Source organism: Podarcis filfolensis, assembly GCF_964270895.1.
Source record: "Podarcis filfolensis genome assembly, chromosome: 11".
In the NCBI taxonomy this organism is placed as follows: Eukaryota; Metazoa; Chordata; class Lepidosauria; order Squamata; family Lacertidae; genus Podarcis; species Podarcis filfolensis.
In genome coordinates this window covers 30,145,586-30,163,751 of record NC_139613.1, presented here as the reverse complement: position 1 = coordinate 30,163,751, position 18,166 = coordinate 30,145,586, and the positions used below count along the sequence as shown (strand labels likewise).

At 42.9% G+C, this 18,166-nt stretch overlaps 1 protein-coding gene across 3 annotated transcripts in view; it reads left to right on the top strand.

The window, feature by feature from the left end:
• The window catches only part of MCCC2 (methylcrotonyl-CoA carboxylase subunit 2), a 42,013-nt gene that overhangs the window by 4,713 nt on the left and 19,134 nt on the right, over positions 1–18,166 (top strand). For all 3 annotated transcript variants that reach the window (XR_014540030.1, XR_014540031.1, XM_083577396.1), the window contains exons 2-12: positions 585–651; positions 1,253–1,337; positions 3,115–3,216; positions 3,628–3,755; positions 4,814–4,926; positions 8,318–8,431; positions 9,684–9,748; positions 10,399–10,498; positions 12,362–12,457; positions 12,798–12,870; positions 13,372–13,448. Coding sequence is in view for 1 of the 3 variants with exons in the window: in XM_083577396.1 (XP_083433522.1) it covers positions 585–651; positions 1,253–1,337; positions 3,115–3,216; positions 3,628–3,755; positions 4,814–4,926; positions 8,318–8,431; positions 9,684–9,748; positions 10,399–10,498; positions 12,362–12,457; positions 12,798–12,870; positions 13,372–13,448 (1,020 nt within the window). In the remaining 2 variants the exon portion in view is untranslated. The remainder of the gene's footprint in view (positions 1–584; positions 652–1,252; positions 1,338–3,114; positions 3,217–3,627; positions 3,756–4,813; positions 4,927–8,317; positions 8,432–9,683; positions 9,749–10,398; positions 10,499–12,361; positions 12,458–12,797; positions 12,871–13,371; positions 13,449–18,166) is intronic.

The following is an 18,166-nucleotide window of genomic DNA, read 5'->3' as shown; positions in this document are numbered from 1 at the left end:
GCTTTTAAAGGCACCACAGTTGTGGTGGTGGAAAAAAAGCAGGTGGAAATGCTCTGACTCTTGATTTTGGTTTCACCACCAAGCAGCTCTTCCGGCAAAGCTGTCAGGGCAGTTAAAGAATAAGTAGATAATATTTATGGATAAAATAAAACAAATAACAGCATATGTTCCTTAAAAAATAAATTAGAAAGCATGGGAGAATAAAAATGTAGTTTTCTGACAGCTGAAAAAATGGTTTGGCACCAGGTGAATCCCCCTCTGAGAAGACTTTCTTTTTGGTTGCTACTCAGAGGAGAGCCTTTGAAGATGGCTTTAATGCCCAGTAATTGACAGTGGTATTTGGTGTGTGTGAACTTCTGAAACTCTGGGATAAATACACAAAAGAGAAACAAGTATAAAGAAAATGCGGTTAAAACAATGGATCAATTGAAATGTATTTAATAAACCTTTAACTAGCTTTAACAACGTGTTTTAGAAAAGTGGTTTATAAACATAATTGTTCAATAGTGAAGAAAAGGGGGTGGGATTTATTGTCTCTGGTTAAACATTTTCATAAGTTAACCTATTGAAACATTCTCCACCAGGAAAACTATGAACGGATGAAGGCATTAGTAACAGAACTCCAACAGCAATCTGAAAAAATCAGGTTTGGTATGTCCTGTTTTTCTCCTATTAGAGCATCGTATAATTGGAAACTGGTTGTAATTGGCATTCAGTATCAGAAGGTCGGCGGTTCGAATCCCCGTGACGGGGTGAGCTCCCGTTGCTCTGTCCCTGCTCCTGCCAACCTAGGAGTTCGAAAGCACGTCAAAGTGCAAGTAGATAAATAGGTACTGCTCCAGCGTGAAGATAAACAGCGTTTCCGTGCACTGCTCTGGTTTGCCAGAAGCAGCTTAGTCATGCTGGCCATTACCCGGAAGCTGTATGCCGGCTCCCTCGGCCAGTAAAGTGAGATGAGCGCCGCAACCCCAGAGTCGGCCATGACTGGACCTAATGGTCAGGGGTCCCTTTACCTTTACCATGATAAAATGTCATTGCTTTAGGACTTAATAGAAAAAGACAGAAATAGTATCATTTAACAGTTGTTTAGCATCGGTGTAATGTGTTACAAATACAAGTAACGGAAGTTTATGAAAATAATGCACCTTTTATTAATGTCTTTGATTATAAAATAGTATTGATTATTGCTAAAGGGAGTGAGCTATTTGTTCAGCTCCATGCACAAGGAATAATAAAAGATCTTGCATGACAGGTGGTGGAGAGAAGGCACGGAAGCTTCACACATCAAGAGGAAAATTGTTACCTAGAGAAAGAATTGACAGACTCATAGATCCTGGGTGGGTACTTCTTTCTTCATTATTAATATTTTAATGTACAGGATGTTTAAGTTAGCAGATTGCTTTGTTTCCAAGATTTTAACGTCATGGTAAACCATTTCAGATTATATTAGTATTTAGTCATTTGGAAAGACAAATATTGTGTACTTATGTTGTTTTGGTAGCCATCATTAAGCAGGGTCTATAAATTATGTCTGTGCTTGGTAACCAGCTGTGAAGTCAATACTATCATGATTGTTGTTCTTGTTAGCATCTGTCGGTCTTGGGAGACAATGGAAGAGTGTGCCTTCGGGGGTAAAGTCACACCGTTGGAGGGTTACAGTGCCTGCTGCAGATAGCACAATAATATTATATGAATTTATCAACATTTAAAAGCAAGTAAACTGAGCCTGAGCTCTGGGGAAATGGAGGCACTGTGCATTGGTGGCTCCTGTGTCTGGGAGAATAGCTGTTTGTTTGTTCTGGATGGGGTTGCACTTCCTCTGAAAGAACAGGTACTTGGAGTTCAGGGTTGCTCCTGGACTCATCTTTGTCTCTGGCGGCTCAAGTAGCCTCAGTGGCTAGGAGTGCCTTTTACCAGCTATTGTTGGTATGTTCACTACGTCTGTCCTTGAGCAGGGATAATCTAGCCACAGTGATTCACGCACTGGTAACTGCAAGACTCAGTTACTGCAATCTGCTCTATAGGGAGTTACCCTTCAGCCCGGTCTGGAGGATCCAGCTCAGGCATAGGCAAACTCCGGCCCTCCAGATGTTTGGGACTACAATTCCCATCATCCCTGACCACTGGTCCTGTTAGCTAGGGATGATGGGAATTGTAGTCCCAAACATCTGGAGGGCCGGAGTTTGCCTATGCCTGTTTCAGCTAGTGCAAAATGCTGCAGCTTAGAATGTTGATGTTGGCAGACAATTGCCAGGATATGACTCCAGTGCTCAAAAACCTTGTGCTGCCTTCTCATCCACTACTGGACTCAGTTCAGAGTTCTTATATTAATTTACATGGCCCATAGCCACCTGGGTCCAGGATGGAGCTTTACTTGTGGCCTTGCCCCATATATACCCACTTGACAGCTTCAGTCTGCAGAACTGGCCCTGTTACAGGTGCTACATAATACTCATTCTACTGTTGTAAGAAATTTATCTTAGTGTGGCAGCACCCAAACTTTGGAACTCCCTACCTATTAACACCAGGCCTGTTAACAATATGCTTATTTTAATTTTCTAAAAATTATAATGACAAAATATGGCCAGTTTTTCAGGGAGCCCTGTGAAAATTTAAAGAATGAACTGATTTCTGGCATGAGTTTTTATATGCAGGGGTAGGCAGTTTGGTGCCTCCAGATACTGTTGGACTACAACTCCCATCATCCTTGACCATTGGTTATGTTGGTTTGGGCTGATGGGATATGTAGTCCAGTAAAATCTGCATGGTACCACATTGCCTACCATTGCTATAGAATTTATGTCTCAGCTTCAGTTTTTTTCCCTAACCTGGCAAATTGTTTGCTCTTCTAACAGCTTCCATGAAAATTATCTGACCCAATTCATGGTATCATAAGCAGATACCACTTTTCTGTGAGATAACTCAAAATTTGGCAAGATATAAAACTTACTTTATATGTTGTGTGAGAATGGAAAGGTGGAATAAAAATTCCAAATAAGTAATACGTGTAATTAAAATATGTTTTTGGAGCCAATCTATGAGCTTGAAAAGTTACCTACCTAAAATGCTTCATATGACTTATGTGCCTGAGATTTCTAAAAAATCTTTTCCCAGGTCTCCGTTCCTGGAGTTCTCCCAGTTTGCAGGTTACCAGCTGTATGGCGATGAAGAGGTACCAGCAGGTGGCATCATTACAGGCATTGGACGGGTGTCAGGGTGAGAACTGTTACTATCTGTGCTTTTTGTGGGTTGCAACTCTGGCTTTCTGACAGCTTGCAAAAAACAAAATGTCAGAAAACAATCTCAAGAGATCACAATTCATAGTTCTTTTTATTTTCCAGAATTACTGTGTTACTGTGTATTAAGAGCTGTTTCTGAAGATTCATTAGCAGCACATCAGATGCAGCAATGTCACCTTCAGTTTAAGTGTAATAGATGTTTGTGTAACACTCTCTGTCATGATACAGGACTCATGGAAACCTTTTATCAGATATGATTGGCATTGCATACCTAAGTGTGTTTATTTGGATGAAAGTTTGGAGGATTTCAGTCTTGTTAGGATTAATGCCAGCAATTCTCTTGCTCAACTGGGAAAGATTTAGTTGCTGAAAATCATTTGTGTTTCAGAGTGGAGTGTTTGATTATTGCAAATGATGCAACTGTCAAAGGTGGAACATACTATCCAATCACTGTAAAGAAGCACCTGCGTGCTCAAGAAATCGCAATGCAGAATAATCTCCCTTGTCTATATTTAGGTAAGTTCTATTGCAAACAGTATTATTAATTGATATGCTAAGGTTGGAGGCAGGCTATATTTTTAAGAGGGCTGTCAATGACAATTTTTTTTTTTTAACCCTTCTAGGGGTTGGGCTGTGGAGCCATAGTTCTTTTACTCACCAAAATGTGGTTAAGGAAGCTCAGTTATGGTTTGGCTTGGTGTAAGAATTGACAAAACATCAGCTGGCAAATCTGAATAGGAAACTCTGGTTTGAAGTGGGTTTGGAAATCAAGGTTTGCTCTAACAAATGTTTGGCATTATGTCTGATTTGGCAACCATAGTTATGTTCATCAAACACCATGGATGATGGGAACGAATTTCTGAAGCTGCATGCTGAAGACAGAAAACAAATGTACACTAGTAGCTTTAAACTGTAGTTTGTCTGTTGTATGTCTGTTTATTTTTCTTTTATCCCACCTTTTCTCATAAGAGAGCCCGATGCAGTTAACAACTTTCATGAACACCACACACAGTTTTTTATACCATGATCTATAATGGGTGCAAACTAAGCTTAGACTTGGTGCTTAAATTAAGCCTCTGTGTGTGCGTCCTTCTTGGAAACGGTAAACTTTTTGTACACATTACATACTGTTTAAACAATTCAGAGCAGTACAGTGGAGCAAAGTATCGAGCACAAATATCAAATTGCAAATCAGGCTGTACGTCTCTAATGCTTCATCCAAGCATCCAAAAAGGCTAGGCTTTAAGCAACTGTTGTCCAGAGTAAAGCTGCCTGTTTTTCCGTTTTCAAGTGCTGGAGCCCACCCTGTTCTTCCCTTCGGTGGCACTTGCTTAGATAAAGGGCTGTAGACTGGAGGCAAGGACAACCCTTCATCCAAGCAATTGTCATATAAGGGTTCTGGCTTGCAGTGACAGTGGCTGATTAAGGACTTTGAACAGGGGAAGAAAGCAAATGCCTTTCCTTGCCTCAAACACCTATGATTTCTCATTGTCCTCCTCACAGGGAATAATGGTTTCCAGTAATGTTTAGATAAATATGTTGTTTATCAATGTTCAATCTTTATTTTAACTTAGTTGACTCTGGAGGTGCAAACTTACCACGCCAGGCAGAAGTGTTTCCCGATCGTGATCATTTTGGTAGAATTTTCTATAACCAAGCACGCATGTCTTCACAAAGAATTCCACAGGTAACTTTATTTGAGAATAAAAGCAGGAATATAATTAAGCTGGATTGTAAAGGGAACTATGTAGACAGTGACATGCATCATATGGAATTGAGTACTAAATAATTTTCAGTTACAATGGAAAATGTCAATTAAAAGTCATCCTTGCTATTTAGGACACTCATGAATTTCTTTTCTCTGTTTATCACATTAGTGTTTGTCTCTTGTGTGTATTTGGAGTTGACAAGAAAACTGTCTCAGGTTTGTTTTGTTAAACCCAGACCTCTTTGCTTTTTCTTTGTTGTATTTCAAAGGGACATTTTTTCTTCTTCTTTTATTCATGTGCTGTTGAAAACACATAGCAGTGGGTAGAATTATTTTATACAACTTGTTAAAAGAAACTATTCTGACCATATCTGATCTTATGCTTGGAAGCAGAGGCACAACAGCAGGAAGCAATTTGCTAGCACTTGACCTGTATGGCTTTACCCCACTCCATCACCATTTAACTGGAAAAGCTTTGAGTGTGTACTGATGTACGTCAAAACGGGAACTGGCATTCTCCTCCCCGCTTCTGCACATCATTCTTTTACCTTTTGCACTGCAATCAAAATACGTACTTGCCTCTTTGAACACTGATTTAGTTGTTCACTTTGTCCTTCCTTCCAAATCTTTAGGAAAACTGTCTCCTTTTAAAAAAAAAGTTCAAAAGACTTCATTTGGAACTTTTTTAGAGAGAGAGAAATCATTTTTTTTTCTTTTTAAAGCTGCAAAAGTTTGCTGGGCAGAAGGGTGATGATGGATTCATGATACCACAGGTCCCAGCCAGTTAGTACTATGCACTGTTGACTGTTTCTGCAAGCTGGCCACCTGGTTTTTCCTTGTATTTGAGCCTGGAAAGAGAAAGGTTTGTCTGACCGCAAGATGACGAGTCTTTTTCAGAGTGCAATGACCCCCCCGATTAGCTCTATGTATTTTGGATTCCCTCTTTCACTGCTCTCCCACTGCCAAGTGGCTGTCTGTCTTAATTCTTTCAAAGTGGGAATCTAATAAACTAGAGGATGTTTTCCCCAGTGTAAAATTAATATTACGTAAATCCGTGAGTAAATAGATGCCCCTTACACATTTAGGGGCTTTGTGTTTTTCTTGGACGATTGATAAATATATTTGTCTGACCCACCGGGATAACAGACAAACCTTTCTAAATAAATAAATAAATAAATAGATAGACAGATAAACTGGATTCTCTCTTTTTTACATATGGCAACCCTACCCACCAGGATAACAGCTATCAGGTTATACTTTAAAATAAATGATTTTTATTAATTCATAGAAATTACTCACATGTCTAGCATATAAATATCCTGGAGACAGCACAAAAGTTATTTTATCCATCACAGACAGTCATTCCCAGGAAAGAATATAGTTCAACCGTACTGTTCAGCATAGTCATATCTACAAAGATGCTTGGGAGAGTTTGTATTGAAGACCAGTTTAATTTGTATATTGAATAAATGAGACCATATTGCACAACATTTGTTCAGTTTTTCTGTTCCTTTTATCACTAGGTTATGAGTTATTTTCTCAGTGATAGCCAGTCACCATACATGTTTATACCTTAAGTCCAGGATAGTCTCTGTAAGGCCTTCCAGGTTTGACCTATAGATAACCAAGTGGCCACCAAAAGAATAGTTAGTAAATCTTTAGTCTTTATAGCAACATTCAAGGCCTCGAAAGATGGATAGTAAACACAATTGGGGCGTAAAATCCATGGCTGCCTAAATTACGTTGGATACTTCTGAGTCCCCCAAATACCTGTATTACCAGGCAACCCTGCTGTGATAATAAGTCCCCTTACTATCACATCACCACCAGCATCATTGTTGGACTGTAGGTGATATATGGGTATCCACTACCACCTGCATACCACTTTTAAAGTATTTTCTAATATGTGCAGAAGCAGATTTTGCTGAGACCAAGGCCCATCACATCTGTTTCCCAAACCATTTTTCAAACCAATCAAGGCCCTCATTTGGTTGTTGATTATTGTGTTATATATAAGAAACGAGGCCTTTACAGCCACAAGAAAATAATTTCATCAAACTATGTCATAGTCCTAGAGGCATGTAATTTAATGATTGGGTTTCAGATAATATCACAAAATCGATGTAATTGCTGCCCCCACCCTCCAGCTCTGTTACCTATATGTACCCTAAGTTGTTCTTGTGGAATTAGATTTCTGTTTTGAAAGAAATATAATCCTGCCTTTTTCTCAAACTTAAGAAAAAAAAATTCCCTCATAAACGTCTTAATGATTTGAATAGTTGCCTGTAACACTTTGTCCTGTGCCTTCAGTGTTCATAATGGACATAAAGGGGGCCATTTTAGTCAACGATGATGCCTAATTTACCCTCGATTTTGCATAGTGCATTTCCTTTCAATAAATGCCCACTGAGACAGCAAGGGCGGAAGGTTATATCCTTTCATTTCTCTTGCTTTCTCAAGCTCTTTTTTGCTTTTATGGTAATGCTACTTTGGTGAAAATGTCATGCTTTGTGCTTCCTATCTGAGTGCACCAGTTGGGACAATATTCCTCTCTTACATTGCAGGAATGAATCTTTAAAGAAAGAGTGACTCTGGGATGGGTTTATATTACCGTTCTATAAAACGCTGCCTGGAAAGACCCCTTGGAGGGGAGTGTTGGACACCACTTCCCAAGGTTGCTTTCTCTGCTTGCTGAGCAGTTGGAGGTGGAGGGCAGAGGCTGGTCTTTGTGCCTACAAGCACTTGAAGCTCCATCTGTCCAACAGGTGCAGGGTAAAAGAGAGAGAGAAAAAGAAGATAGCAGAGAAATATGGGTAGCTCTGCCCCCTAACAGCTCTGGCTCCACCCAATATCTCCTGTGGCCCCCAAATGGGTTTTATATGACCTTCCATATAAAAAAGGTTTTCTAGCCTGGTTTTAGAAAGAGATGAATAATATTTTTTTTCTGCAATACAGGAGATTGCGCTGATCACTTTTAAATGTTCAGAGGCAGCAAGACAGCATTCAGAGTGCAGCAGTGGTCCCTGCCCTGCTGGTGCTGCAGTGGTCCCTTTCAGTCCAAAGAACTATGGGGAGCTGTACCAACCAAGAAAGGTTCATTGATGCACGCTGTTGATGCATTCCAGACTTTAAAGCGACGTGCTTCTCCTTTGCACCTGGTAACCTTACACAGCAGCTTGCATAATTTATAGATCCAATTGGCAGAACTAAAGAGAATTATTCCTCTTCTGATCAGCTTACAAACTTAGTCTAGATGTAAATAAATATGAGCCAGTTGCTGCATGTTAGGTTGCAAGACTACAAGGAAATGAAGTTGCCCGTAGGTGAGTATGTTTCTGTTGAACGCTGTGTTTTCTGTTTGTTTTCTCAGATAGCCGTGGTTATGGGTTCATGTACAGCAGGAGGAGCCTATGTCCCTGCAATGGCTGATGAAAGTATAATAGTTGGCAAGCAAGGGACTATTTTTTTGGGAGGTCCTCCATTGGTGAGTGCATAGTTTGGAACGGATTTTGTAGGATTTCCTGCTTTTGTTATAACATATAACTGTGTCACAGGCTTCTATGAAGAAATGGGGTCACACCAAAATCAATATCTGCCCTAGCTGTATCCCAGATAGTTGAGGAAAATGTCTGAGATAATATGTGTTCTATCATCCAGCCACTTTCCTTCTTGTATCCTTTTCAATGTGATGTAAACTATTATTTCCTTAACTATATCCAATTCTGCTTTTTAATTATAAACATCCATTTTCCAATATTTCGTCAGTCCTTAATTAAAAACATAGCTAACACATTAAAGGGGTAACATGATACGGAACTTTTAGAAGTTTGGAAATTTGTAGTTGAAATATATTTCAATAAAAAGTGGTAGCCACTACCTAGATTTCTTTTACATACCAAGATGATGCGGTGTCAAAGCTGAAACATGCACATTTCATTGCTTAGCTTGCAGGGATAATGGCTTCAGCGTGGGAAGTGTTTTCCTGGGTTAGGAATAGTGTTCTGGTACAAAAGTAATCAGCAGAAGCAGACACAGAAAATCAATAGGAACGTTTGGATGACGAAACTCTGCCATTTAGCCCTAATTAATTTGTTACTTAATTTCCTGCTTGAATTTTCGGCACTAATTATATCACTTTAGAAAAATGGAACAGACTCAGAGCTTATTGATTCGTTTTAAGTGTAAAATCTTTTTTTTAAAAACAAATGTTTTTGTTTTTTTTAAAAAAACAGGTAGCTTTGAGGCTGCTAAGTTGAATGGAAATGGAGAATTGAGGCAGGCAGGCTCTGCTTAGCATCAGATAATACTCTACTCAATCAGCTGTGTCTACTGGGCATAGTGCAAAGTGCTCCATCCCATCTTCCCTTTCCAGCTTGAGTTCCCTCTCTTTTCTCTCCAGCATTAGCATTATGTAGCAGTACGTCTGAGCCAAGGTTAACACAAACCAACTGTGTAGACCAGTGTTTATTACTAGGTTCAAACCTTGGTTTATATGGGCCAAAGTAGTGAACTTAAGAGATTCTTGGATGAGAGTTGGGGGAAGAAAGAGGCAGGGTCCAAAGCCTGAAAATTTCAAAGGTTATTGTAGTTAACTTAAAAAAAAACCAAACATAATTGCATTGCTGCTTATCTTTGGAAGCTATTTTGGAAGCCTTTTCAGCTATGGGCTAAAATTGCTTTAAATATATAAATAGTTCTATGAATTTCTGTGCTGAGACTTCGTTTTTGTATTTTAGGTTAAAGCAGCAACAGGGGAGGAGGTATCAGCAGAAGATCTTGGTGGTGCTGATCTTCACTGCAGGTTAAACAAAACACTCTCCTCCACCTTCAGTACATTTTAATGGAACGTGCCATAAATTATGTTGCTTTGAACTGTTGTTGCATTCACCTTGCTTTAAATAATGGTGGGCTCTTCTGCTATCAATGGATATTACCACTAAATGCTTGCCCTTTATTTCTCAAGTTCCCTTTGTGTTTGGGTTCTATGGCATGTCATTCCCTGCCCCCCTCCCCAAAGTATTTCACCATTGAATAGTAAATAAAAATACAGTGGTGCCTCGCAAGACGAAATTAATCCGTTCTGCGAGTCTCTTCGTCTTGCGGTTTTTTCATCTTGCGAAGCACGGCTATTAGCGGCTTAGCGGCTTAGCGGCTATTAACGGCTTAGCGGCTATTAATGGCTTAGCGGCTTAGCGGCTTAGCGGCTATTAACGGCTTAGCGGCTTTAAGAAAACAAGGAAACAAAGGAACAAAGGAAACAAACTCGCAAGAACTCGCAAGACGGTTCGTCTTGCGAAGCAAGCCCATAGGGAAAATCGTCTAGCGAAGCGACGCAAAAACCGAAAAACCCTTTCGTCTTGCGTGTTTTTCGTTTTGCGAGGCATTCGTCTTGCGGGGCACCACTGTATATTGCTTAATAACATGCCATGGTCTTGTATTTTAAATCTGCAGAAAATCTGGTGTAACTGATCACTATGCTTTGGATGATAACCATGCACTCCATTTAGCAAGGAAAGTGGTCAGAAGTTTGAATTACCAGAAGAAAGTAGAAGTGAGTATGTTTTGTTCACTCACTTTCCTTTGAAGCGATGTATGAAATAGAATACTTAGAATGTGGCTTTGGTAGCAGTGCTGTGCATTTAAAGTTTCCATTTGCACTGTAGCCTATTGCAAACATAAGACAGCTGGTTTCTTAATCATGGTTAGATTGAGAGTGCAAGCTCATGTGTTCCCTCCCTTCTCCCATTTGGATTCTACTCATCCTCCCTTGTTAACACTATCCCTGGAGCAGTGTGTTATCAGTATGGTCACTAGCCAAGTTTACATTAGGCCAGATTTTGACATAAGGGGTGGTATTCAACGAAGTGATACTTAGTAGAGCCATTGAAATTAATGTACATGAAGAAGTGAAGTCCATTAATTTTAATAGGTCTACTCCAAGTGAACTTCAACCATGGCTTTTATGTAGGTTTTATGATATATCATTCAATGCACCAAGGTTAATGGGGAGTTCATATGGGGGGAGCGGGTGGGGGATGAAGTAAGCAGGTCTGTCCTTGTCTGATGATGTATTAAACTTAGTTCAGAAAGTGAAGAGTTATGCCTGCGCTGGCCCTGACTAGATATTAGACTATTACCTTTTCAGACCTACAATTTAATTTGTAATGGGACTTAGGATAGCATACACTATCCATCCTATCCTGTCGCTTACAAATTCATCTAACCTTCCTATTCTGGGGTTATGTTTGATTGTTGTGAAACCACGGGTGTTGCTGAACTCGGTTTGTGGTGCTCAGTGTGAGTTTAGGAGCATGGTAGTATCACCTACTTAAGCAGGGCTGAAGCTGAAAACACCTGCAAGAAAAAGCCTCCTTTGGTCTCAGGGAGAGGGAGTTGGGAGGAGAGCCCTGCTGTGCCCTCCCCCGTCTGTTCTCCTCCTCCAGGGGTGACCCATTGGGCTTTAAGGCTAATTTCTGCAAAGGCCAGCTGCTAAGTCTCAGCACAGTCCAGTGTGCCTCTTTTGCTCCCTAGCAGCTCAGACTGAGGAGAGCCAGTGTGGTGTAGTGGTTAAGAGCAGTTGACTTGTAATCTGGTGAACTGGGTTCACATCTCCGCTCTTCCACATGCAGCTGTTGGGTGACCTTGGGCCAGTCACACTTTTCTGAAGTCTCTCAGCTTCGCTCATCTCACAGAGTGTTTGTTGTGGGGAGGAAGGGAAAGGAGAATGTTAGCCGCTTTGAGACTCCTTCGGGTAGTGACAAAGCGGGATATCAAATCCAAGCTCCTCCTCCTCCTCCTCTTCTTCTTCTTCTTCACAGCCAGACTTGTGCAAAAATAGGGTGCCAAGTACTATATATGATACCCCATTCTCAGTCCCTTAACCAGGGTTCAATTTTCTTTCTATCTTTTATTTAATTTGATTTCTTACCCACCTTTTCCTATATCCAATTCCCTTTTAAAATGTATTGGGGAAGGGGGATTATTGGTGTTTTTTTGTTTTCATTTTTATTATGTATTTTGTGTTTTTATATTGTGATTTTTTGTTGTAACCACCCTTAGACCTGCGGGTGTAGGGTGGTATACTAATTTAATAAATAATAGGGTCCCAAGGTGAGTTACAATGATAAAATATATAATTACAAAACAAATAAACAAATTTTAGGTCAGAATTGAGCCGTAAAGCTGTTTTGGAAATGTGTAAATTACTGCTGGAACTTAGGAAGAGCTGCGAGGAAGAGAGAAAAGTTCTAAGAATCCAGGATAAGTTTAACTGTCATGCTGAATGAATTGTTACTCAGATGCAAACACTTGAGCCTGAGTTGGTTATAGAGAGAGACTCTGGAAGCCTGTAGGAAAATATTGATGAATGTTTTGATTAATTTGTGTGTTTTTCCCCCCCTTTAAATTATTGCAGGTGACAATAGAACCATCGGAAGAACCTTTGTTTCCTTCTGATGAACTTTATGGGATAGTTGGAGAGCAGCTTAAAAGAAATTTTGATGTTAGAGAGGTATAAATATGAAATATTGCTGATTGTCTATTCTGTATTGTTTTAAATGTACCTGCTGCTTAATTGTTTTTTGTTTGCTATTTTTATTGTACATCACCTTGAGACAATTGTGAAGAAGGTGACTGATGATGGCGATGATAACAACTACTTTCTATAATAATCGGGCTTTCAATTTCAAACACGTTCAGCCTAGTGTGTTCCTTCAGCTGGTAGTAATGAAGCCCAGTTACTTGGAATTTAATATCAATCTAATACAAAAGAGAATGTGATCTTAAAAATATTATCTGTTGTAATGAAGAATGAACTAATAATGGGTGTCTTGTTTGTTTTTCTACTTAAGGTCATTGCTAGACTTGTGGATGGAAGTAAATTCGATGAATTTAAAGCCTTATATGGGGATACCTTAATCACAGGTATTATTTTTAGGTGATTAGAAATCAAATTTCCTGCTACACATTTCAGAAAGTAGTTTATTTGTTTGCTATGGACTTGGACACTTCTTACGATATCAGAACCAAATTTGCATAAAGGTTCATGAGATCAGGGGGCAGATGCCATTTTGAATCAAGATGGTGAACTGAACCTTTCAAAACTGCACCTATTTCCCCCACTTATTTCAAAACTGAACTGATTTTTTGTTTTTTATTTACAATTCCTGAGGGACGCCAGGTATGAAGCTGCTACTATTTAATATGTTGGAATGTGGGTATGTTTGCCTTTTAAAAATACTTCGTAAGAGCTTGCGGAAAATTAACAATTCATATAATTTATATGGAAGAATTGTGGCTGCAGGCCTAAAACTCTTATTCTTAGAATACTGATTTCATTCAAAAGGTGTTGAAATGTTTTATGCTAGTAGCCTTTCATTGTGAGATACATGTGCAATTTTCTCTTATTCTCATTTCCCCCTCTAGGATTTGCTCGGATATTTGGTTATCCGGTAGGAATAATTGGAAACAATGGTGTCCTTTTTTCAGAATCTGCAAAGAAGGCAAGTATAACCTACGTTATTGAAGCTCTGCCTTCCAGATTTTCATTATTGCTGAGAACAAAGCAAACACCGTAGACTACATTCATAGCGGGTAATTAATTACCCTTTTGGTGGTTACTTATAAGAATAATAATAATAATAATAAATTTTATTTATATCCCGCCCTCCCCAGCCGAAGCTGGGCTCAGGGCGGCTAACAACAATAAAACAATACAAAAGTACAACACAAACAACGCTCTAAAATCATTCATTATAAAATTAATTAAGTTCAAGCCACTGGCCACTATTGGGCCAGAGCTCCGCGAAGATTGCCGAGGGAGGGAGTCAGGCTGTGCCCTGGCCAAAGGCCTGGCGGAACAGCTCTGTCTTGCAGGCCCTGCGGAAAGATGTCAAGTCCTGCAGGGCCCTAGTCTCTTGTGACAGAGTGTTCCACCAGGTCGGAGCCACAGCCGAAAAAGCCCTGGCTCTAGTTGAGGCCAGCCTAACTTCTCTGTGGCCTGGGACCTTCAAGATATTTTTATTTGAAGACCGTAAGTTTCTCTGTGGGGCATACCAGGAGAGGCGGTCCCGTAGGTACGAGGGTCCAAGGCCGTATAGGGCTTTAAAGGTTAAAACCAGCACCTTAAACCTGATCCTGTACTCCACCGGGAGCCAGTGCAGTTGATATAGCACCGGATGAATGTGATCTCGCAGCGAAGACCCCGTAAGGAGTCTCGCTGCAGCATTCTGCACCCGCTGGAGTTTCTGGGTCAGTCTTAAGGGCAGCCCCACGTAGAGCGAGTTACAATAATCCAGTCTGGAGGTGACCGTCGCGTGGATCACAGTGGCTAGGTCAGGGCGAGAGAGGTAAGGAGCCAACTGCTTAGCTTGGCGGAGATGGAAAAATGCCGCCTTTGTTATAGCTGCAATCTGCGCCTCCATGGAAAGGGAGGTGTCGAAGATTACACCCAAACTCTTAACGGACGGTGCTGGCACTAACTGCGCCCCCGCAAGAGATGGGAGTTGCCCCCCCAATCCCATATCGTCCCGTCCCAGCCACAGGACCTCTGTCTTCGAAGGATTTAGCTTCAACCGGCTCCCACGTAACCATCCAGCCACAGCTTCCAGACATCTGGTCAGTGTGTCTGGGGCCGAGTCAGGATGGCCATCCATCAACAGATAGAGTTGGGTGTCATTGGCATACTGATGGCAACCCAGCCCAAAACTCCGGACAAGCTGGGCGAGGGGGCGCATAAAGATGTTGAAAAGCATTGGGGAGAGTATCGCACCCTGAGGTACTCCACACACCAAGGAGTGGCGCGATGACAATTCCCCCCCAAGCGCCACCCTCTGTCCCCGACCAGAGAGAAACGAGCGCAGCCATTGAAGGACTGTGCCCTGGATCCCCACGTCGGCAAGGCGGTGGTCCAGAAGTTCATGATCGACCATGTCGAAAGCTGCTGACAGATCTAGAAGAATCAGCAGCCCCGACCCGCCTCGATCCAGCTGTCTACGAAGATCATCTGTTAGGGCAACCAGAGCTGTCTCGGTCCCATGACCAGCGCGGAAGCCAGACTGGAATGGATCCAGAGCCGATGTTTCATCCAGAAACCCACCAAGCTGTTCAGCAACCGCTCTCTCAATCACCTTACCCAGGAACGGAAGATTCGAAACCGGGCGGTAATTGGATAGATCTAAAGGATCTAATGATGTTTTCTTTAAGAGCGGGCGCACCACTGCCTCCTTCAGTTCCCCTGGGAATGTCCCCGTGCCAAGGGACAAATTGATGATATCCCCCAGGAGGGCCCGCACCTCGTCTGGACACGCTCTAATCAGCCAAGACGGGCACGGGTCGAGAGGACAGGTGGTGGGCTTTCCAGCTCGGAGGAGTCTGTCTACATCGGCTGGGGATATCCGGTCAAAGTGGTCCAATACTGGACCCGAGGACAGTCGAGGGGCCTCCAGTTCATTTATTGTATCCAAATTGGCAGGGAGGTCATGGCGGAGCAACAAGACCTTCTCCGCAAAAAAGCTCGCAAATGCCTCACAGCCGTGTGTCAAATTGTTATTTAAATTTGGCTGTCCTTCAAGGGACGTTAAAGACCTGATTATACTAAATAATTGCGCCGGGCGAGAGCTAGCGGATGCAATGGAGGCCGAGAAGTAAGACTTCTTAGCAGCCTTCACCGCCATCTCATAGGTTTTCATAAAAGCCCTATAAGATGTTCTTGAGGCTCCGTCACGGGCACCCCGCCATACTCGCTCTAGCCGTCTGAGGTCCCGCTTCATTTTCCGGAGCTCCTCGGTAAACCAGGGAGCCCGGTTTCTGCGGGGTCGCAGAGGGCGCTTCGGTGCGATCTCATCGATGGCTGCCAGGAGCTGGATATTCCAGCCCTCAACAAGCTCAGTCAATGAGTCGCCAGGGGGAGCAAGGTCCCGCAAGGCTTGGCGGAATCTATCAGGGTCCATCAGCCTCTGCGGGCGAGCCCAAATCGGCTCGGCACCTAAGCAGGGTGGGGGTGGAAAGTCAATCCTGGCTTTCAGAGCGTAGTGATCAGACCATGGCACCTTCATCGAAGGAGACATGATCACATCTATACCTGCACCAAAGATCAAATCCAGCGTGTGGCCTGCTTGATGTGTGGGGCCCGAAACAAACTGGGAGAGCCCTAGTGTCGCCATGGAAGACACCAGGTCCAGAGCCTGTGAGGAGGGAGTGGCATCAGCATGGATGTTGAAGTCCCCCAATACCAATAGGTTAGGGAACTCCAAGGCCCAGCCGGCCACCGCCTCCAATAGGCCTGACAGGGTGGCTGCTGGTGCGCTAGGTGGCCGGTACACCAGCCAGACAGCCAAGCTCTCCTCGGAGCCCCACACTAGGCCAACACATTCAATGCCGGGGATCGATGGTGATGGTAGAGCCCTGAAAGAACAATCTTCCCGGATTAATAATGCCACCCCTCCCCCCCGGCCCACAGTCCGCGACTGGTGGAGGACGGAGAAACCCGGGGGCGCCATCTCTCTTAAGGTAACTGTTGCCCCTTCGTGCACCCAGGTCTCCGTCACACAAGCCAGGTCAACCCCCTGCGAGATAAAGAAATCTCGCAGGGTGGCGGTTTTGTTGCCTATAGACCTGGCATTGCACAGCACCAGTGACGGAGGTGAGTAGTCCTTGCTCGCCCTACCCTCGTCCCTCGGGATGAGGCGCAGATTGGAAGGGGTACGAGCATATCCATATCTCGATCCCCTTCGCCTATAACATCTGCCCCCACCGCCATACCTCCCTCGCCCCTCCACGGTAGCAATCCCAAGCCTCATAGTAGCCTCCATTGATGGCAATTAATGTTATTCTTTCGCAGCCTAAGACAATAAAACCTTAAAACAATAAAAACAAAAAACAAAACAACCCAGAAAACAATAAAACAATACAAATAAAAGCTACAAAATTACAAATTCATCAAAATCTAACGAATTCCCAAGCCCACCCAAACATCCCTCCCACCCCCATATATAAAAATCTAAAGGGAAAGGAACATTTTAAAACATGTTAAAAAAAACTCTGCGCCCCTCGGGGTCCTCATGGGCAGTAGCAGCATCAGTGGCAACAACCGTCCCTGTGAGGCCCCACCTGGGCCAGGTAGTGGCAGGAGCAGTCCTTGTGAGGCTTTAGGCCCCGCCCCAGGCCAGATGGTAAGTGGCAAGAGCAGGCCCTCAGACACTCACAGGGGAGTCCTCCTGGGCAGCAGAGCAGTCCTTTGAGGCTTCAGGCCCCACCCCAGGCCAGATGGTAAGTGGCAGGAAGGAGCAGGTCCCTCAGACACTCACAGGGGAGTCCTCCTGGGCAGCAGAGCAGACCGTTGAGGCTTCAGGCCCCGCCCCAGGCCAGATGGTAAGTGGCAAAAGCAGGGCCCTCAGACACTCACAGGGGAGTCCTCCTGGGCAGCAGAGCAGTCCTTTGAGGCTTCAGGCCCCACCCCAGGCCAGATGGTAAGTGGCAGGAAGGAGCAGGTCCCTCAGACACTCACAGGGGAGTCCTCCTGGGCAGCAGAGCAGACCTTTGAGGCTTCAGGCCCCGCCCCAGGCCAGATGGTAAGTGGCAAAAGCAGGGCCCTCAGACACTCACAGGGGAGTCCTCCTGGGCAGCAGAGCAGACCTTTGAGGCTTCAGGCCCCGCCCCAGGCCAGATGGTGAGTGGCAAGAGCAGGGCCCTCAGACACTCACAGGGGAGCATAACCAAGTCTAAAAAATAAAATAATTTCATGCTTACATTTTCTTACATTTTCTGGCAGGGATGGGGAACCTGTAGCCTTCCAGATGTTGCTGGACTGGAACTCCAATTATCCTGTTTTATGTTGGCTGGGGAATTGTGGTCCGGGACATCTTCATGGCCACAGGCTCCCCATCCCTGTTTTAAGGAAATATAATTACTCTTGCTGATTTTAAATGTAAATATGCCCAACAGGAAGAAACACTTACAAGACATTCTGTCATAGTTTTATTGTCTAATAGTGTGTGTATGTAATAATACTGACTTACATTTCAGTGTTGTTGTAAGGGTTACAACTAGATAGTGCACGTGAAACACTTTGAACATTTGTACAGATGCCAAGTATTATTATTAACAAAGTTACGAAAGCTTTTTCTCAAGACCTGCCACGCTGCAAGAATTTTTTATTTCAACCTGCTATTTTGTCACTCTTAATGGCAGTGACCTAACGTACTATTTCTAGCATTCCGTA